The 21,972-nt window shown below is 37.7% G+C and overlaps 1 protein-coding gene across 20 annotated transcripts in view; it reads right to left on the bottom strand.

The window, feature by feature from the left end:
- kcnt1b (potassium sodium-activated channel subfamily T member 1b) overlaps nt 1–21,972 on the bottom strand; it is a 119,219-nt gene that overhangs the window by 8,954 nt on the left and 88,293 nt on the right. For 4 of the 20 annotated variants that reach the window (XR_010904313.1, XR_010904319.1, XR_010904318.1 and 1 more), the window contains 18 exons: nt 21,443–21,551; nt 19,129–19,255; nt 18,614–18,763; nt 17,411–17,646; nt 16,986–17,006; nt 13,531–13,744; nt 11,358–11,463; nt 9,988–10,160; nt 8,198–8,269; nt 7,973–8,107; nt 7,670–7,781; nt 6,978–7,079; nt 5,690–5,773; nt 4,526–4,654; nt 4,223–4,243; nt 3,431–3,722; nt 2,332–2,394; nt 75–566 (listed from right to left, as the gene is read on the bottom strand). Coding sequence is in view for 11 of the 20 variants with exons in the window: in XM_067438089.1 (XP_067294190.1) it covers nt 75–159; nt 555–566; nt 1,250–1,279; nt 2,332–2,394; nt 3,431–3,722; nt 4,223–4,243; nt 4,526–4,654; nt 5,690–5,773; nt 6,978–7,079; nt 7,670–7,781; nt 7,973–8,107; nt 8,198–8,269; nt 9,988–10,160; nt 11,358–11,463; nt 13,531–13,744; nt 16,986–17,006; nt 17,411–17,646; nt 18,614–18,763; nt 19,129–19,255; nt 21,443–21,551 (2,273 nt within the window). In the remaining 9 variants the exon portion in view is untranslated. Of the gene's footprint in view, nt 1–74; nt 567–1,249; nt 1,280–2,331; nt 2,395–3,430; nt 3,723–4,222; nt 4,244–4,525; nt 4,655–5,689; nt 5,774–6,977; nt 7,080–7,669; nt 7,782–7,972; nt 8,108–8,197; nt 8,270–9,987; nt 10,161–11,357; nt 11,464–13,530; nt 13,745–16,985; nt 17,007–17,410; nt 17,647–18,613; nt 18,764–19,128; nt 19,256–21,442; nt 21,552–21,972 lie in introns of those variants that run through there. The other 16 variants (XM_067438089.1, XM_067438090.1, XM_067438091.1 and 13 more) reach the window with 16 other exon arrangements.

Below are 21,972 nucleotides of genomic sequence, written 5' to 3'. Positions count from 1 at the left end.
GTTTGAATACTAATACTTTGGAGTTTTCATTTGCAATTTGAAATTGCAAATCAGCTTTAATATCTGACACTTACACAATGTCATTAAGCTCTAGAATGGTGTCCGGAGGAGGGTTTATCAGCACATACGACAACGTGTTCTGATTATCATTCATTTCATCTGCAAGAGAAACAAAACACAAAAATCACTGTCGTACTTAATCTGTATCAGTTCTTAATAATAAAAAAAAAACATTCATGTGACAGTTCTGAGAAATTATCTGTAACATTTATCTTTGTCTCAACTCTCTATTATAAATAATGAAACTACCGGTACTCTATACTGTTGAATTGAGCCAGAATATGCAACAAAATTAGGGAAATATATTAAATAAAATGTCAAAAGGGGAGGCAGTAGTTGTGTAACCCCACAGTGTTGTGATTTTGTTGGCTGGGTTTCTGAGGCTTTATTGAATTTTACCTGCTTGTAAATGAATGAGAAGTGTAAACCTTTGCAGTTCTGGAAATAAGGGGACTCAAGACTGGGACAAAGTGTCTCTGCTTCTCCAAACCCACCTGTTTGAGCCACTTATAGTGCCAGGCCAGGTAAAAGAGAGAGAAGGGCTAACCGTTACTGACAGGGCATGGCTGCATTTACGGAACGCCCATGCAACCGCAAGCGCTCCCCATGCGCGGACGCATGCAGACAAGGTCCGCATCCACCCACGCATCCATCCATCCATCCATCCATCCATACATTCATCCATCCATCTGTTTACTGCATCATAATCACAGCTGACCCCATGAACGTTGCTCGGTTGCCATGCTAACACACAGCCCAAAGTCAGCAAACAGTGACACACACACACACACACACACACACACACACACACACACAGATATAAGCATGCTTAGAAGATCTGTCAGGCCCACCAAGGCAAGGCTCGACCAATCAGAGTGAAGCAAAAAACATTAGTAATGTGGGATTGGGGTATTGATTGAGTCAATAGCCAAATGCTAATTCAATAATTACACCAATGGGAAACCCAAATACTCGTTACTTCTCCCAGTATCACCCCGTTAAAAAGAATTTAAAAAACAATGCTGTAGATCAGTACAAGCAGACTTATAAGTGTGCACCTAAATACCTGCATTAGGTGGACCCTTCCGACAATGACTGAATGCTTTCTACTCCACTCTGTCCAAGCATCCTGGAATCAAAAGTCCTCACTCATCATGTCTTATATCAATGCTCATATGCCAGTGAGTACCTGCAGTACCCTCTGTCATGTAAGTACCCTCTTCAGTTCGTACCAGAGGAGAAAAAGACAACTACATCACTGATTTAACTATAAAATCAGACTTCATTATTTCAGAAACAGGTCAGCACTGCTGTCAGATGACATTGATGATCAGGAGCATGTTTTTGCAAACATAATGAGACAATGTTAAGAGTGATACTGCTGATTTGGGTAAAAGAAAAAAAGCATTAACATAAAAATTGTTGCTGACAGTCACGTGAAAAATACAAAGTCTGCAAATACATTACATCCACACATAGCCTATGCAGAATGAAGTTACAGACTTTATTCATAATTGTATTTAATTATAATAAAACGCTATACTTTTTGCATTTATGCATATGTACGGAATAAGGTACAGCCATCATCGCAAAATGATTTTTTTGCAAAAATGAGTGGCTGACTGTGCATTATACCGCTTATTACACGGCCACTTCAAAAAATTGATGTGGAAAAATTAATTTCAGTTGAAACGACTCAAAATGTGGTCATTATACAAGCACATTGGATTAAAGAATGCCGCATTCGACCATTTAGAATCGAGTATTCCAGTGAGCTGTGTAATAATAATTATACATAAATTCAAATTTGAATATAATAACATCAGTTGGCTTTACAGATAAGCGCAAGGGTCGTTCAGCCATGTTTCTAAATCATCCTCGTTTTGTTCAGCGTCATAATAATGTCAATAGCCAGCAGCTTGCAGTCTGTTTTTAATAAGATAAGAGGAAGGCTCATTGGACACAGACTAGCCTACTGATGATGTCATCGTGAAAAAATGTCAAACTATACATTTTCATTTTCAATGTCTGCCAGAAAAATGTACAAACCTGGTACATTTTCAAAAATACGCATCCTGTATATGACTTATAGTGCATACCATATTAAATACAGACTGCGGACGCTGTTCCAATTGATGTCACTGGACAAACTGAGCAGTGGATTTTCCTATACATCAGTCTCCAGAACATCAGGTTTCATTCAGCTCAATCAAAAGACTATCTACAGGAATTTATTCTACAGGAACAACAGGTGTTGTTGAGTGGATTTACCTTGCAAATATCCTAGATTTACTCGGTTCATCACGTCGCTTGCGGTTAAATTAGCTACGTCTTCTACAGCGTGTGGGAAAAGGCCAAAGCAGAAAGAGATAAGAAAGAAAAAGTCAAGCAAGCAGGAGAGAAAGCAGCACTTTTTAAAGAGAAAGAGTAAGAAAAATTCACTCTGCAAAAAACACATTCTCAAAATATCATGTATATCACTTTATACTATAGGTTTATATTAGTTATAACACTATACAATGTCATTATTAACAGAAAACTATGGTTTACATCTCATTTCGAAAGATGACGTGTGTAATTTCGGTGTAAAATGTAGTGGCTTTAACATAAAAACAATTACACACTTCACTTTCAGTTTTCAACAGTATTTCTCTAGCGACTAGTGAGAATGATTTTTTGCAACATGGAGGATGGAAAGTGAGTAGTGAGGGGTTTCTAGAAAGGTGTATACAGAGCAAAAGACAAGGCAGGACAGAAGTTGACAGAAGAATTATCCTTCAAAAATAAATCATATTCACCTGCTATAATATGGGAAACATTTCTTCTGAGGAACATCTATGACATACAGTGAGGTCCAACAGTTTGAGACTACTTCAATCAATTCACGAGTTCACACTTACAACAAATTAAATAGAGTAAAGATTATGCGTATTTGGCGTGCTGTCACACACACACACACACTCAGATAATTAAATTTAAATAAAATGTAATTATCTGAGCGTGCTCCTCCCGAAATTTTGTTAATAAAAACATCACTTATTAAATAAATATACAGATCATCAGACGTTCTTGCTTTCGCCCATTTGATGCCACTCTAGATCTTTAACCTAGATAGATTAAAAATATTCCCTTATGCAATGATTTATCATGTAAACTATATATCACTTCTATTTCAGTTTGTAGTTTTCTGGATGTTTCAGAAGAATAATGATTGATGCAGGGGACACGATTGTATGATTTACAAAGAGAAACACTGTGAAAACAGATCTTCGCCATAGTACATTTATAATGACACAATGTCAAGAGTCCAGTATCTTCAATATTTTAGTAGGCACAAATGGAAATACTCACTTCCCCTTGTCAAACTCACCGTATCCTACAGTGGGCAGCCCTAAGTGCTTCATGCGGTTCTTCACCAGCTCTGACAGCTCTTGTCTCTCTGAGCGACGGTACAGGTTCAGACGCTGCTGATTGATGCGTTCAGCTCGACTGGGTGGTTTAGTGTTTTTCCTGCTCAGCCGTCTCGCCCACTGCATGCTCTTCTTCCGCAGGAGTGGGTGCTCTGATTGGTCGCTCCCTGTGGAGTTTCTGTGGGCGGTTTTCTCTTTCCAGGATTCCCTGCGGTCCCGCGGGTCCTCGCAGTCCTCCACAGACACCTGAGACTGGTCAGAATGGCGGCGGGATGTCAATAAGTTAACAGCGATTAAACTGGTGGGCTGATGATTTCATTGTCTGAGGGCTGAAGTCATTATGTTGTACTTTTTTGTATCTGTCGAATCAATTTACTCTGTAAAGGTGCACTAAGTAAAATGACATTTTTTTAGCTTTCTCTAATTCACGTTCTGATAGGATGCTTTTAGCATTGTCTTCATTTAAGGTGCAGTTTCTGTCCCATATAAGAATTAACAGTTATATAAGAATACTGCTTTTTTTTATTTTTTTAAACCAAATTGCTTCGTAAGGATAACTATGGAAGTCCGTTTCCGCCACTAAATAAAAAAATATACAGAGTTATTAAGTCATAATTCTGATATATAAACTCGCAATTGCGTGATATAAAGAGTAAATGACACAGGACAGACAATGATCCATTGAAACATAGCATAATGTCATTAACATATGAGAATGCGGTTGAGAAATGGAATGAAGTCTGTATTCTTACCTCTTTGCTAACATCCTTAAACTGGAAAAAAACAATAGTTTTGAATGATCAAAATGAGTAATGATTAACACGAGGATTTCACAAAACTTCAAGTCACAACACAGTTAAAAAGGCAGCCAGCAAAGCCATGATTTTGCCTTTGAAAATAAAGCTGTGAATCTTCAACACTGCATGAGATAAAGTAAAGGCACAGTGACAGATCATATCTGCCTTGCAAGCGTCTGGAGCTGCATGAACCGTATAAAATGAGCGCATTCAGCCTTGTCTGAATGCTCTGATCTCATTCTCTTAATCTCATCTTACCTCTGATGAAGAGAACATGTGAGATTCAGTGCGGTATATCCCGATGGGAATTTCTGCACTGGATGAACACAGCTTCTGGAATAGTCTTCCGTACGTCCGGATCCACAAGTCCTCCTCAGAAACCTTCATCTGTTTCAAAAGTGAAGGGTGCAATTCATTAACATGCAGGGCAAATTTTTACTCAACTAAACTGGTTACCAAAAATAGTAACTATACACAGATCAAGCATAACATTATGACCACTGACAGGTGACGTGAATAACACTGATTATCTCTTCATCTCATAGTGGGTGGGATATATTAGGCAGCAAGTTAATATTTTGTCCTCAAAGTCCTTGATGTGCTAGAAGCAGGAACAATGGGCAAGCGTAAGGATTTGAGCAAGTTTGACAAGGGCTAGACGACTGGGTCAGAGCATCTCCAGAACTGCAGCTCTTGTTGGGTGTTCCTGGTCTGTAGTGGTCAGTGTCTATCAAAAGTGGTTCAATGTTCATTACAGTGGTGAACTGGTGAATGGGTCATAGGGGGCCAAGGCTCATTGATGCACGTAAGAAGCGAAGGCTGGCCAGTGTGGTCTGATCAAACAGACGAGCTCATCGAGCTTTCAGACAAGTCAGTGAAATGTGCTGTACAAACAAGTCAAATTCATGGAGGCCCTACCTCGCAACTCACAGGACTTAAAGGATCTGCTGCTAACATATTGAGGCCAGATACCACAGCACACCTTCAGGGGTCTAGTGGAGTCCATGCCTCGATGGTGCAACACAATATTAGGAAGGTGCTAATAATATTATACCTGATCAGTATATATATATATATATATATATATATATATATATATATATATATATATATATATATATATATAGTTGAGTTTGGGCTGAAATATAACATTTCGTGGGAGATTTCATGAGAGTCACCCATCATATTACATACTAATCTGCCTTTAAGACATGTGATGTTATTTTTACACCGTCTGTCTCAATTCAACACTGCTGTCAGTGCCAACAGATTTGTGGGTGGCTAAGTTCAAATAACCAGCTTTGTGCATTTTATCTCAAACAATGGCTTGCGTAATGCATGCAAAACAATGGCACGCACTGATACCAGGTATACTGGCTGCTGAGGATGTGTGTGTCGGTGTGTGTGTGTGTTTACACTTACAGCACACAGGTAGCCAGAGCCCGGGGTGGTGTCTAGACCAAGCAGAAGTCTTGCAATGAGAATCATATAGTCCTTCACAAAAGACTAGAGGATAAACAGAAACGATATACAGAAACATTCTCCAGAAAGCACACAGATGATCTCCAGACCTCACACAATCATTAAAGGCTCTCCAGAGTCTTTCTACAGACAGTGCCTGAGGGGATCAATACTGCAAATGTATTTCATTTGATGAGCAGTCCGTCACAGAGGCAAGGAGGACACTGTATGGATGAGTCCAAAATCACCCACTACACCCTTAAATAGGATACTATTTGAGAGGACATTCATTTTTAGTGGTGTCCGAATAGTTGACGTTATCGAATCATTCAATCCCATAATGCACCACAATACTGAGTGTACAATTGATGTATGCTCAATGTCTAGAGGATACCCATAATGCACCATAGTGTGGTGAATAAATTATTGCGTCTCACCAGAAGATGGCACCCGCAGCTGAATCAGCTATCCATCCATTTTACAAACTCCTTTGGGTACAGCATAATATCATACAAGTACTGTAGAAAATGTCTTGAACTTTTTGAATTATTATTAAATTATTAAATAAGTTTAAACATGCTACTTTCATGCTACTTGTTTGAAATGATTATTAAACAGAAAGCACAAACTATGCAAAAGCAAGAGCACTTGCAGCGCACTCAGTGTCCGAATTCGCTTTCATTCACTCCTTCAAGCAGACTATATTAGTGGAGTAATGTAAGGGATAGAGAATGATTTTGAATACAGCTTATGATTGACTGCTCATCAAGTTGTTTCATAACCATTAACTTTTGTCGAAAATATTTCATATAGTCTCTCTAAAAATAGGACAAATTATACATGTATACCAACGACCCTATATATATATATATATATATATATATATATATATATATATATATATATATATATATATATATATATATATAGTGTGTGTGTGTGTGTGTGTGTGTGTGTGTGTGTATACATACACGTACACACACACACTACAGTTCAAATGTTTGGGGTCGGTACGATGGTTTTGAAAGAAGTCGCTTATGCTCCCCAAGACTGCATTTATTTCAACCAATGATACATTAATAAACAGTAATATTGTCAATGTAATGTGTCCTTGTTGAATAAAAGCATTTATTTCTTCGCACTGCCCCCACAATTTTGAATGTTAGTGTATTACAAGGTCACAAGAAAGAGCAAGACTTTCATAATTTTGTATAGAATTAGCAGAATTGACATCTGATCTATTCCTCACCTGGTAAAGGAGAGTGTCCAGCATACTGATACTGAACACTCTGCCTGCAGCGAATGGGAGGCGGAACATGAATGCCAGATTAGAGCCCTTATCTCTCTCTATCTGGAGAAAAGGGAAAAAATCACAACAAAAGATTGATGAAATGTTCCACTGCTGATGATCTGAGATTTTAAGACCATCTGGCAATTAGTAATGCAGTATTATCTTAGTTTCAGTAAAGCATGCGATCACCACAAATAAATCATACTTATGAATCACTTGACAGATTCCTAATGGAATATCAAGAAAAGTTATTTTGTGTCATGGAAAAGTTTGAAATGGTATTATGTTAATGTCAGGCCCGGTTAGAGTAGTTAATTGTTTAATGGGAAGAAAGAAAAATGATAAATTCTTAGTGGAGTCCAAAAGTCTAAGATCACATTGACAACTCGTAATTGTAATTTAAATCCGAAAATAAATATATATTAGAAATAATATTATTTCTGCACTATTTCTAGATCATGTGAACCCCATTATATGAGGTTTCGGAGTTCATACAGCTTGAATTAAATCGTTCTTTTCAGATCTATCAATCTATTATTAATATCATAATGAATAATAATTAAAAAAAATGAAAAAATCAAATCAAAAGCACATCTCAGACATTTGGAGCCCAGTGTAAGTCAAATGGTGTGGCTGTTAAGATATGAGACCTTTTCAAGTTTGGAGAGAGCCAGGGAGTAGCAGTCTTTGGCACGAAACTGCATGAATCTCATATTAGAAGGATGGGTTAGCTCAGTTATTATGCTGAGACTAGGAAACAACCTAGTAGAGGACACAATAACAGCAGAACAAAGACAAAAATTATGTTTTGTGGGAAAACTCAGCCAACAAAGTAATTAGTACACAATGACATCTTGTTTCCAGCTGAAGATGAAAAAAAACATCAGCCTAAAGAAACATCTATTTGCTAGTTATTAATGTTATTAATGTTATAAAGTTATTAATGTTCGTACCTGAACATGGTCTGCACATTGACTATGGTTTTAGCGTCTGCCATGTAGTCTTCCTCTGCACACATAGTGCTCTCCTTATCCACCACCACCAGGTTATCAGCGTAGATGATGCCACACTGCAGCAGGTTATCCAAACTACCACAAAAACAGCACAAACCCACCATTCAGGCAGGACAAAATCCCATTTCATGATGTGTATGTTTACTGAAATATTTAAAGACATACTTGTCTATGGTACCAGCCATGTAGTACACCATAGGGAAACAGCAGATGGCCTCAAGAAAATGATTTTCAGGCCTGGAAATGGAGGGGAAGAGCAGTTTGACAATGATAATCCACTCACAGCTGCAGTTTTAAAGTTCTTAAAGGTTTGGCACTGACAAACAACCTTATAAAATGTATTCTCAGGGTAAAAGCTTGTGCAAAATGCATAAGCAGGTAATTTAAAAAAAACACATCTTAGAGTTGCCATGAAAACTTTGAGGAAGAATCTACAATATGATGACAAATGAGTAAACAATTTTTCATTACTGAAAGGAAGAATATGTGGAGGGTAATGAACATATTTTGCCAAAAGTTTTGGGACGCCTGCTTTTCCACGCACATGAACATTAATTGCATCCCATTCTTAATCCGTAGGGTTTCATATGGAGTTGGCCCACCCTTTGCAGCTATAACAGCTTCAACTCATCTGGGAAGGCTTTCTACAAGGTTTAGGAGTGTGTTTATGGGAATTTCTGACCATTCTTCTAGAAGCGCATTTGTGAGGTCAGATGTTGGATAAGAAGGCCTGGCTTGCAGTCTTCGCTCTAATTTATCCCAAAAGTGTTCTATCGGATTGAGGGCAGGACAGTTGATAGTCCTCCATACCAAACTCTCATCGATGTCTTTTTGGACCTTGCTTTGTCAACTAGTGTGCAGTCATGTTGGAAAGCTTTACAAATCTTCTGTTTCTGCTTATCAATCTGCCAAAGTCATGTGATTTCAGTAAACGAGGCTTTGTTACGTCATCATTGTTTCGAAACGTTTGGAAATGTCAATGGTTCACCGCTAGGGGTGATGATCTCCATGAACCCATGAATCATGATGAGCCACTGAGATCTGATCTCAGATCAGTTTTATACATTTATAGACGTTTTAATTAGACTTTAGTCTACTTAAAATGAATAATAGTAGTTCATAGTCATGTTGGCCTGTTTATTGGATCCATCCATGAAACAAACAAAACAAGCTCTGACAAATGATAAAAGAACATATAGACACTTAATAATTCATTTTATTAGATGATTAGTTCATTTCATTTCAAAGGTTTTATTTTTAATAAAACATTTGCTGTAGATTTGTAAAATGTTTTTAATGCATGTTTGGCCCATAAGGTTTGGCCTGGGCTTATGTAGCATTTACACTGTTCTGACCAGCAGGTGTCACTGTGGAGACGGGTGTTGGATTGTTTCGAAGCTTCAACACAATACGGCACATTTGTGTCAACCGTTTCAGTGTTTCATGAAGCCTCGGTCTGCCCATCACTAGATGCAGCTGCTCAGCCATGGAAACCCATTCCATGAAGCTCTCTACACACTGTTCTTGAGCTAATCTGAAGTCGCTGAGCTCCTGAGAGCGACCCATTCTTTCACAAATATTTGTAGAAGAGTCTGTAGCCTATGCCTAGTGCTTGATTTTATACACCTGTAAATGATTGGATATCACATGGAAGTGATTGGAACACTTGAATTCAATGATCTGGAGGGGGGTCCCAATACTTTTGGCAATATAGTGTAACACTTCTAAATGTAATATTGCATTAGAGAGCATGATAACACATTAAGATATAAATTAAACAGCAATTTCCATATAACGCATGTTAGAGTGTGAAATTTGTTTTTATGGAGATGTGCCTGGAAGTATTTTTAAGTGCTGAAGTCTGGTAAGTAATGCTTCTGCCTGACTATCTAAGTCTAAAGTCATCACCATGAACAGCGACATATGGTGGAAAACTGATGAGGCAGTTCACTTACGCATTGTCCAACAGCAGCACAATGGGATTCAGCTCCTTCCGGGGTCGGTAATAGGCACGCAGCGGCACTATAAAGTTGTACAAGCCATTTCCTGCTGTCTCAGCCGAAACGATAATCAACTTGTTCTTGAAACCATACGCCTTGGCATCTTCAAAACTATTGTGTCGACAACCCTGAATCAAACACAAGTAAAACTCATGATGGACTGGAATAATTGATGATATAAGACATCAATTTGAAATGTATTGACTGAATTAGGTGGCTAAATTAAATTAATATATAATTAAATTGATAGGTTTAAATATTAAACATAGAATATTGTTAAACTATTATGTTGCAGTAAATAAATAAAAGTAAAAGCATTAATGGTAACAATTTAGAATAAGGCTTCATTTGTAAACATTAACTAGCATGAACTAACCATGAGCAGTACATTTGTTACTCTGTTTGTTAATCTTTGACACAATAAAAAATAATAATAACACAATAAAAAACTTTCTGTTTACTGTTTGTTCATGTTATTTCACAGTGCATTAACTAATGTTAACAAATACAATTTTACTAATATATGAATGTATAGCGAATGTTGAAATTAAAACGAATAAAGAATAATAAATGCTGCAGAAGTATTGTTAATGCTTAGTTTATGTTAACTAATGCAGTTAACTAATGTTAACTAACAAAACCTTTTTGTAAAGTGTTGCCGCATTAATAAATAAACAAGTCATGAAATAAAATATGATCTGAAATACCTTAAATAAAATGTAGTGTACAAGATAAAGCAAGGAAATATAATATGGAGCTGAAAACATCATGAAATGTTGCAATCGATAAACATAACCATAATGAAAAGGAAGTAAACATAAATAAATAGTATGTGAAATGTATGTAAAATGACCTTTATTTTTAAAATACAGACTTTACCACACACACACACACACACACACACACACACACACACACACACACACACACACACACACACACACACACACACACACACACACACACACACAAAATATGATATTTCATCATGCAAGCAAAGCCAACAGTGATTACAAGGTGCTTGGTTTCATTTACTCTTTTTTACTCTGTTAATCTTTGTTAACCTAATTAGTCTTTGACATGTTCATGTTCTAGATGACTAATCTTTTATTAGGCTATGGCTAGACGTCTGTAAAAAAAATTAACTGACAGCCCAAATTTTGCCTTGTTTTAGCCTAGACATCTTTATTTGGATGGCTATTAGACATCTTTTAAATGCAAATTTGCTTGCTGGGATTTCTCTTTCATTAAACTACCCCTTAACAATGAATAAAACTGAACTGGAATATCAGTATTTCAGGGTGAATTAAGAGTTACACACGCACCTTGTCAAGTCGTAAACAACAAAATGGCGCCTTTTGTTGCAGAAGGTGGCAAAGAGTTGGGGAGCTTCCAATGTAAGGTGAGTTTGGAGGGTACCCTTTAATGCACCTTGAAAAAGTAGAAGCATATATCAAAGCTCATGAGTGTGATTCTTCTATTCAAAATACACAGAATATACAGAACATGAACCCCCGGTTGACATCAATCAATCAATCCACAAAGGCTTTATTTTTTAAAGCATTTATAAATGATCATTAGAGGGCGCTGTGAGTGCACTGAACATTCAGCAGCTCCGTACAGCAGGGATCTTCACCAACTCATTCTGTTCACCAGAGGAAGCATTAGGAGACACAGGAGCAGAACAAAGTCCTGCGGCGAGAAAGTCTCAATGCTGTTCTTTAAGAGATTTGTCAATGTCTTTATCAATGGTGTTGTCCTGGTAAACCCTACATTATGAGGATAAAATGTCCCCAGTAGAATAGAAATCTTTGACCTTGTGGGAACATTTGTTGGTATGAGGAAAACAGCTTGGAAATCCAATGAGGAAATCATTGTTTTCTTTGAGGACTGTGTTTAGGGTCAGGGGATAAAATATATGGTTTGTACAGTGTAAATATCACTATGTCTATGGAAAGTCCCTATTAACCCCCATATAAGAGAGAGAGAGAGCGAGCGAGAGAGAGAGAGAGAGAGAGAGAGAGAGAGAGAGAGAGAGAGAGAGAGAGCGAGAGAGAGCGAGAGAGAGCGAGAGAGAGCGAGAGAGAGCGAGAGCGAGAGCGAGAGCGAGAGCGAGAGCGAGAGCGAGAGCGAGAGCGAGAGCGAGAGCGAGAGAGAGAGAGAGAGAGAGAGAGAGAGGGAGATAACTGTCTCCTCCGGCTCAGACTGACATTATCAGACGCTGTAATTATTCTGCAGCATGTCCGCTGTAAGGCTGATAGAAACGAATATGTCTAAGGTTCATCCAATTGTCCTGAAAGCTATTAAATGTAATTCAACATCCACACTAGAGAAAGTGCACAGTTAGGAAATAACTAGTAAGTAATTGGGATACGATTTTTATATATTATTTAAAGGAAAACAAATCAAAATAATGACTTTAACCACCAAGTTATTGTCTTCCGTGTAGGTCTCGGACGTGAACTCACGCGATAGCTGCGCTCCTCCTCTTCCAGGTCATGTATTGAGCGGTGGAGCTGCATCATATTCTCACACATGCGTCGAGTTCATGTCAATAACTTAGTGGATAAAGTCGTTATTTGGATTTTTGTGCGCACAATAACATTATAACATTATGGCATTTGGCAGTCGCATTGTAACATTATTGTACAGCCCCTTTAGTGAGATGGACGTTGTAAAGATGTCTTTAGTGCCTTTTATGGGTCTTGTGAGTGGGTCAGTGGGAATGTACTGAATGCCAATGGAGGCCTTTCTGAAGCCTTTCTCAGTCATCAGCTTTCAACAAAAATATCTTCATTTGTGTTCCGAAGATGAACGAAGGTGTTACGGGTGTCCAACGACTTCATTTTTGGGTGAACTAATCCTTTAATGACTCACCCTAATGTCGTTCCACACCCGTAAGACCTTCGTTCATCATCGGAACACAGTTTAAGATATTTTATATTTTAGTCCCAGAGCATATGCAGTCAATGCCCACTTTACTGTCCATGTCCAGAAAGGGAATAAAAACATCAAAGTAGTCCATATGTGACATCAGCTGGTTGGTCATTAATGACATAAATTTCATTTTTGGGTGAACTAACCCTTTAATAGTTTCATTCAGTAAGGATGTATTAAATGTATCAAATAGACAATTCTAAAATAAATTCTGTTCTCTTATTATTAATAATATATATATATATATATATATATATTTCATAGTATTAATCTTTTACTGTATTTCTAATCAAATAAATTCAGCCTTGCTGAGCAGAAGACACTTCTTTCAAAACAGTTTAACATTTATAACGACCCCAAACTTTTTAATGTAAGTGTATAGGATTTTATTGGCCATTTTATCATCCATTGGCCATTTTATTATCCCTTTTTATGTATTGTAGTAATAAGTAGTAAGTAATAGCACAGCTCTCCACAACAAGCCTTATGATATAAGGCTCATCTCTGAGCCTTCCCCCTGAGAGAATTCATTAATTTTGTACTATAGACAAAATCATTTACTCTATGGCCGGTGCTCCTTCCTCATCTGATTGGTTGTTCTCATCTTCTGAGGGGTCACTGAGAAGATCACAAGGAAGGATGGCAGATGAATCTGCGATCTCCAGCACAGGGGCAATGCTGGGTCTACGACTCCCGGCTCCGTTCTCCGTGGGCAGAGCCAATTTACTGCTGTCAGCCGGGGGATCTGGATTCTGCAGGTCAATGGCCACAGTTCCTGAAATACAACACAAATGAGCCATGAGAGAGGATATTTTCCTTTTAGTGGTTTTGGGAAGGTGCAGGATGAGGAAACTCATAGATGTGTTCACCGGTGAAACAAACTATCTAAAATCTGTTGTCTGATCTGATATGTCAGCTTCTTTTGTGCAAATCTGAGTGCAATGAAAACGGTCAAAGAAATATTGCATCATGAACATCAATTTCTGCCGACATGACTCAGAATTTAGGTCAATTCCAGTTCCTTTGTACAAGCGCATGATCAAAAACATGACAAATTTGTTTAAATTATTAGGACAATTGGCCTACATATAGAGTAGAGGGTATGAATGTTTAATGTATTTCTTAAACGTACTGAAGTTGACCTCAACCCTGATTTATTGCTTTTTATGAGTAAACACTGATTTGCATATTTCAAATCAGTGCTTTGCAACCAAAATCGTTAAGCACCGTGAGGTTTAATTCAGAAATGCTGAAGGGAAGACAATTTTCTGAAGGAAAATTCTGCTGTTCTGCAGAAGATTGTTCTGCTGCAAATGTTAAGGGCAGTTGTGGAGAGAGAAAAAAATCTGTGAAACAAACATAATGGACTAATTGCTTATATATATTTTATGATGTTAGAGAGTAGTCCGGGGATATTTTACACATGCAGGTGCAGTTACCAAGCCCAATTGGAAAAAAATAAACAATAAAAAATATCTTCATTTTTCTAGGTAAAACAGCTTGCAGGACAAAAGACTTGACCTGTGAATTCCTAACGGGAATGAAGGGGAGAGAAAGGTTTCTGTAAATGTTAACATTTACACAGACATCCAATAATGATGTCTTATGATTTAACTGTGTCTTATGATTTTAAGCTGCAGTCCATAAGTTTTGCCTCTTTGTCGCCATCTCTGTTTGAAACCAGCAATTGCAGTTTTTTGCGGCGTTATCATCTTTACGTGGGTTGTGCATTGGAATTAATTTAAAAGTTTTGAGGAGTACACTCTTAGAAGAAAAGGTTCTATCAGCGCTACACTTTTGGAACCCCTAAAAGTTTCTATATAGAACCCTTTTTAAGTGCCAAAAGGGTTCTTTCTTGTCATTATAGAACCTTTTTACCATAAAAGGTTCTTTGGAATTGACTCAACTCCAAATAACCTTTTATGGTAAAAAGGGGGGGGGGGGGGGGGGGGAAATGCTGTTTCATGCATACTGAGCTTTTTACACTGTTAAAGACTTGGATTCCCATCCTAAACATAGACAAAATTTCAAAAACTAATGTTGGACATTTGATGGAGTATTTCTGTGTCAAAAATACTCCTTCCGGTTTCTCACAAGTTTCGGAGAGTTTTTTTTGAGTATGGGTCGACTTGACGTTAATAAGAGCGGAAGGTCCTTGTATAGGCCGTACGGGCTCTTCTCTCGGTAGGGTGCGCGCGCGCGTGTGACTAGAGGGAGAGAGAGGAAATGCACGCCCATAAACACTCTCTTAGGTGCAGATCCAGTTGTCTGTGAACACTTATGTCGCGTGCCGCGCTCCACTTTATTCCTATGAGTGACATCAAGCAACTTCAACGCTTCAGCACAGCATTCCGGGAAGGCAGCACTGCATTTGAACCGATTTAAGAGCAGAAATGACGGGAAGCTTCACAACATCGCTTCAGTCGCGTCGCAAAGTGGATTTCCACGCCACTGCTGTCACAGGACTTTACCAAATCATACCAAAGAAGTGTGTTTTTGATGGAACAGTCCCAGCGATAAAGGTTCGGTCCTGCTTTGGAAGCAGCCGGTGAGTAAAACTGCTTCAAATGTCTGTGCTGTTGGCTATCTTCACGTGAGTAAACATCAGTAAACGACACGATCGCGTGCTTCGTCATTCAAATGCGCTAACGGTTACTCCATTGTTGTTCTATGTATAACGTTACACTAGTCTGACGTGCAAAACCGTTTCGCTTGCTACTGCTAAGGTTTAGACGCATACAATAGTCCATAAACCGAATTATGTCCTCATAAACTCATAAACAAGTGCAAATGTTGACAGGCCACTAAATGCAGTACATATCACAGAGACGGACAGCCTGCTGTTGCTGTTTCTCCTGTTCAATTTATTTCAGCCTCAGATTTGATTATGGATCATATATGTATTAGCTGAGATAGCCATGGGTTTCTCCACGCTTGAGGACGTCACCGCTTTGTTCGCGATCGTCATTTTTTAGCTCCGTCCACACGATACTCCTCCAGGCGCTCGGTTTTTTCCGGAAAGACTCGGTACAGCCCATATTTCTTTTATAAATATAATAAAACTAAAGTCTTTTCGGAGATATGAAGGATGAAATACTACTCTATAGGTACTCAAGATTGACATGAGATTGACTGAAACTGAGTGTTTCACCCCCTTAAAAGGGGTTCTATATAGAATCATTTACGGGTTCCAAATATGTAGTGCTGATAGACACTTTTAAGAACCTTTTTTTCTAAGAGTGTATATGTGGTTGTCATTCATTCACCACACCGTTGTAGATAATGTACCTCAGAATCACAGATTCTAGTATGAAAAAAAATAAGAATTTTAACCGAAAGATGTCATCTGAACAAGTAACATGTCTGTCACTTTTGTTCTGAACAACTGAGAAAAAAAACAATGTGCTATCAACGGTGATTATTAAATCTAATGATTGCTTAGCTCATATCACATCAAACTGTGCAAATTATTATTATTGTTATACTTTGGTCTCAAAGTGTTAATGTTACCAATGTCAGCATTACGTGACTATGTTTATTTAGTGTGTATTAGCATTACCTATAGAATATTAAAATTTCTGTACAGTCTAATCTTTTGTTTTGACTATGGGTGACTCTCCAGTTGTCACTTAAGATTGTTGTTTAGATCTTTCTGGATTACAATCCTCCATCAAAATGTTTAGTTATTCTAGCTGCAGTGAGAAATGGCTTTAAATGATCCGCCACCTGCAGCATCCTCACATGCGACAGACTACTAGCTGGACGTGATGTAATGACACAAAGATGAACAGCGCCATGCTCGAAAGTCCAAAGGAAAGCTACCATTACCACTCAAATTATAGCACATTATTACAAGCTTACCATTATGAATGGGGCTAAGGTAAGGAGATAGTTTTGAACACTGGTTGGTTATGTACTTGAACAAAAATTGATTTTAGATCATTTTTAACCAAAAAAAAGTTACGGACTGCAGCTTTAACTGTGATTTGCTATGAAAACCACATGCTCAGACTTACCATATGAAGTAGACTGATCAACTTCAACAAAGGAAAAAACAATAAAAGAAAGTATATTTTATCATGAGCATGACTTAAAAATCCTTCCATATTTTGATAAAATCACCCTGCTACCGCTGCTTCTGAGTGCTATTTTCACACCACTAACTGGCATATGGCAACCATATGGAAATTGCATTAAACCAACCCTGCGGCTGCACTGATGTGTACAAATTAAATTTGTTTAGGCTGTTATGAAACAATAACAACACCATTAATGTTTAAATCAGTCATAATTTTTGAAGTACTGCTTGGTGCTGCTAGTGTCACAGAAATTACATACTGCATCTATAAAGAAACCTTTTTTTAAAATTCAACCCTTAGTTTGATTATTAAAAGTTTGAAGACTTCTGTTAGTTACATCACTTTCAGGAAGGTTCCCTCACCCATGCTTGCGATGATGCTTTGCACTGGGAGACGAGAAGGAGCGTCATATACGCCGGTGGCCGACAGCCCTTTGCTGTGCTTCTCCTCCTGTTTGAAGATGAACGCAGAGTTCTCCTCCTTAGTGATGTTAATGTAGTAGCAGGTATCTGTGGCAGACATGATGTGGCGAGGGCCGGGGTTCAGTAGTATGCTCTTATTGTCTTCTCTCTTCGTGCCTATTAGGCAGACACCGTACCTAAGGAAAAGACAATTATGTGTGTGTTAAAGAGAGAAAAGCATTCTATCTTTATTTGGGAGGATCTACATCCTGTTCCTGCGTAAGGGATTTTTTATTATATTACATTCAACTTTATTGCCATTTTAAAGCCGGAGCCAATAAAACACATCATCTAAGAAGAAGTGCATATGGCAATACATTAATCAGGCATAACAGTATGATCACTGACAGGTGAAGGGAATAAATTAGATTGTGATGGCTAAATGACTGAGTCAGAGCATCTCCAAAACTACAGCTCTTGTGAGGTGTTCCCAGTCTGCAGTGGTCAGAATTTATTAAAAGTGGTCATGGTGGCCAAGGCTCATTGATGCACGTGAAGAGAGAAGGCTGACCAGTCTGATCTAACAGATGAGCTACTGTAGCTCAAATTGCTCAAGAAGTTAAACAGTATTTCTTGGTGGCTGTGGCCTCTTTCAGCAGGATAATGTGCCCTGACACAAAGCAAAAATGGTTCAGGAATGGTTTGAGGAGCACAACAATAAGTTTGAGGTTTTGACTTGGCCTCCAAATTCCCCAGATCTCAATCCAATCGAGCATCTGTGGGATGTGCTAAACAAACAAATCATGATTTGTTTGATCAAAAACATAAAACATAGAAAGGATTCTAAACTTGACCAGTACTGTACATCAGACGAATCAATTGGGTAAATACAGCAAATTAAGTTTAGGTTACTAAAAACAAATAAGTGTATTTTTGATCAAATTAATACAGCATGTGAGACTGCTTCAAAAATATTTAAAAAATCGTACCGACCCAAACCTTTTGAATGCTGGTGTAAGTAGGAAATGTGGTTAAAAACATCATAAATAAAATTCAAAATGGTATAAAATGCAAACATTGGTGCAAAGTGGCAACAGTGAAAAAAATGTGTAAAATACAAGCATGCTCAGTCAATTAATACATAAATGTTCCACAATCACTCACTTTTTATGCGCATGGAAGGAGGCGTAAGTGAAACTCTTCCCGTCATATTCGCCAAAGAACTTGCTGTCAATCAAACGGATGTGGTAAACTTCATTCCCAGAGCAGCGGCCATACGTCCTCTGCCACTGTTCTGGAGATGTCTGTCCCTCCCTGAAACCCCAAGCACACAGTTCAAATGCAAGCACAAAGATAACACTCTAAACAACTGTGATATTACTTTTAAATTGGGATCCTTTGAGTTTTCTTTATGAAATGGGTTAAGTTCAGGTACCCGCAAGTTCAGTCTCCCTCTGACAAATGATCACTGAAAGTTTAATGCCATTGATCGGCTCTCCTGGCAAATCCGCTCTGCCTAATTATTTGTGACACTATTATTTGTAAGGGACCACAGGACTGAAAAGGTTATGCGAGGGGCCATTATCCATTAGTAAATCCTTCAATAAAGTAAACAGCATTTCAGGAAACACTTCTCGTACATCAGTGCTAAATGAAAGAGGAAAGACACCGGTACTCACTGTCCACGAGACGTGTGCACCAGCAGTGTGACCAGTGTGGAGGTGGCTGGACACACACAGTTGAGGGCCAGCATGGCATACTTGAACTCCTCTTCACACACCACATGATCTAGTAAACAAAAGATACCTACACATAATCTATGTGAGAACAATATAATATAATAAAATATAATACAACAATCTGATATCGAATAACCCCATATCGTACATTAGAAATGTATTCATTTCAACAAAACAACTCTCCAAACACTAAGCACACCCAGCAAGCAATTTTGCATTTAAAAGATGTCTAATAGCTGTCCAAACAAAGATATCTAGGCTAAAACAAGGCAAAATTTGGGCTGTCAGTGAAAATTGAATAGCCGTCTAACCATAGACCAAGACTAGATTAATCTAGAACATGAACATGTCAAATAAATGAAACCAAAAACCTTGTAATCACTGTTGACTTTGCTTACATGATGAAATATCATACATCTCGCAAGTTATTATGGCAAAACCGACCAAATTCAAGGTTATTTTGGCTACAAGTGGGTTACTCCTAGAGGGACTATATTGAGTCTATAGTTAACTAATTGTAAAATTATGACTATTGCTTGCTGGGCAGATGGACTTTCTGAATTCTATAAACAGTTCTGTTGCAGACATTATGCAATTAAAAACACTTTAAGTTTTTAATTAAGTTTTTAGTAAGTTCCACCTAATGTGTGCACTGGCCCAATCTCAGCACTTCTAAAGCTGAACAGAAAAATCCAACGTTAGCACCCCGCATCACTAATCAACATGGCATCAACATCATCAGAACAGCTAGCATTAACACTCCAATGAGTCATCTTATTTATTCAGATCAAATTGGTTCATTACTGGCAGACACTGTTCAAGTGACATACATAGTCATTTTAATGTAATGTATATATCTAGGGGAAAACATTTTTTTTTTCCCCTTAGCTATAGATGCCGAAAAAAGCAATTGATAAAGTTAACTAGACTTTTCTTTTGGTGAGGCTAAGAAAATATAAACCCCAACAATCATTACAATCATATACCAGTTTTTTCGGATCCAAAAAGGATAATTTAAAAGTATATTTTACATTTACCAAATACTGTAGAAAAAAATCTTAATATCACAACCAGTATTAACTTCTGAATAATTTGTAAAGCCCATTTCATCCAAAACACAAAAATACTGAACGGTTAATCTAATACAATTCTAGTGCTATATTGCAGTGGATGACTCCTTTCTGAACATGTGGATCTAGAATATAATCCAGTGCAACACAGACAAAGAGAACCTAAACAACTTGCTTTAATTGTTAGTAGTTTCAATATTCCAGTGAGTTAAACATATTTTTTTCCTTTCTCCTTACCTTTCTCAAGGTGTTAGAATTGACATTTATTTTGGAATTACCACATGATTTTATAGCACACAAAGGGGCATATTAATATATAGTTCAGGAATGAAACTCTAATGAACACTGGTTCTTTCATTGCCACGGCACCAGCCAATCCACAAAACCACAAAACCATACCCCAGTCTGCGATGGGCACACTGCGCAATATGAAAGCTTCTGACATCCCTCCTCCTCCCTAGCACCACCTGTAGACTTCTGCTACGGGGGTTCTTCCATTTCTTGCAGCAGCCTTTCCTTTGTTTGGTATTTTGAATCAGCAGAACAAATGATTGTATTTGCTCAGCAGCACCATAGCGGATCTTGTTGGCCAAAACCAAGCCTATGTACAGTATATTTCATGCACCATGCCAACAAATGCTGGTTGAAATGTATTCACTCCAAGAGTTGTCATAACTGAAATTCCTCTTATACTTAATTTCTTCTGCTAAATTAGCACATGTAAATGCAAATGCAGTGACCTGAGAGATGGAGGCCATGCTACATGTACAAAGCGGATACTTATAACCATTAAACACTTCAATGAGGATGTGTAACTTAGAAGGCAGAGAGTGTAGAATCTTACAATGGATTTATGTTTATTATTCATACAGCAAACACAATGATATATACCACAATAACTGCCAACAGATGGCTGATACACATACGCCCATGTCTAATCGTCAGGACATTTTTTATATTTCACACTTTTATTGCCGCATTTCATGTTTATAAATCAAAATACATTTAAATGTTTGACAAAAATAGTTGTTTTTTAAGTAAAAAAGTAAAATGGACTGTATATAATAAAAATTAATTCAAAGGACGTTTAGGACAAAAATGATAGAATTAGATTTGTGAAGGACATATGAATGTTTACTAACGGCATGTGAAATGAACTGACCTCTGGATGGGAAAAGACTCACCTGCAAATTTGACATGGAATTTGTTCTCAGGTTTGAGAATCTGGACATATAGAGGACAGTTTGGAGCAAAGTCTTTCACAGCCCACGCTCGCAGGATGGTTTGATGATCCTATAAGAACAGACAGCATTCTTACAGTCTGATGATATGCAAACCTACATTACCGGTATTTCATTTTGCCATTAATAGTAGATTAAAGGGTTAGTTCACCCAAAGATGAAAATTAGCCCATGATTTACTCACCCTCAAGTCATCCTATAGTTGTATATGACATTCTTCGTTCAGACGAATACAAAGTTATACAGTTATATTAAAAAAAGCTTCTAAGCTTTATAAAGGCAGTGAATTTTTTCCTCATTTATAAAGTCCATAAAAGTGCATCTACACGGCTCAGAGGTGTTAATAAAGGCCTTCTGAAGTGAAATGGCATGTTTGTGTAAGAAACATATCCATATTTAAAACTTTATAGACTAAAATAACCATCTTTCAGTGGAAAAGCCGTACGCAATTTGACTTACGACAAAAGAGTATC

This window comes from Pseudorasbora parva, chromosome 3, assembly GCF_024679245.1.
Source record: "Pseudorasbora parva isolate DD20220531a chromosome 3, ASM2467924v1, whole genome shotgun sequence".
NCBI classification, from domain to species: domain Eukaryota; kingdom Metazoa; phylum Chordata; class Actinopteri; order Cypriniformes; family Gobionidae; genus Pseudorasbora; species Pseudorasbora parva.
The sequence above is the reverse complement of the archived record's forward strand: the minus strand, read 5'-3'. Positions and strand labels throughout refer to the sequence as shown.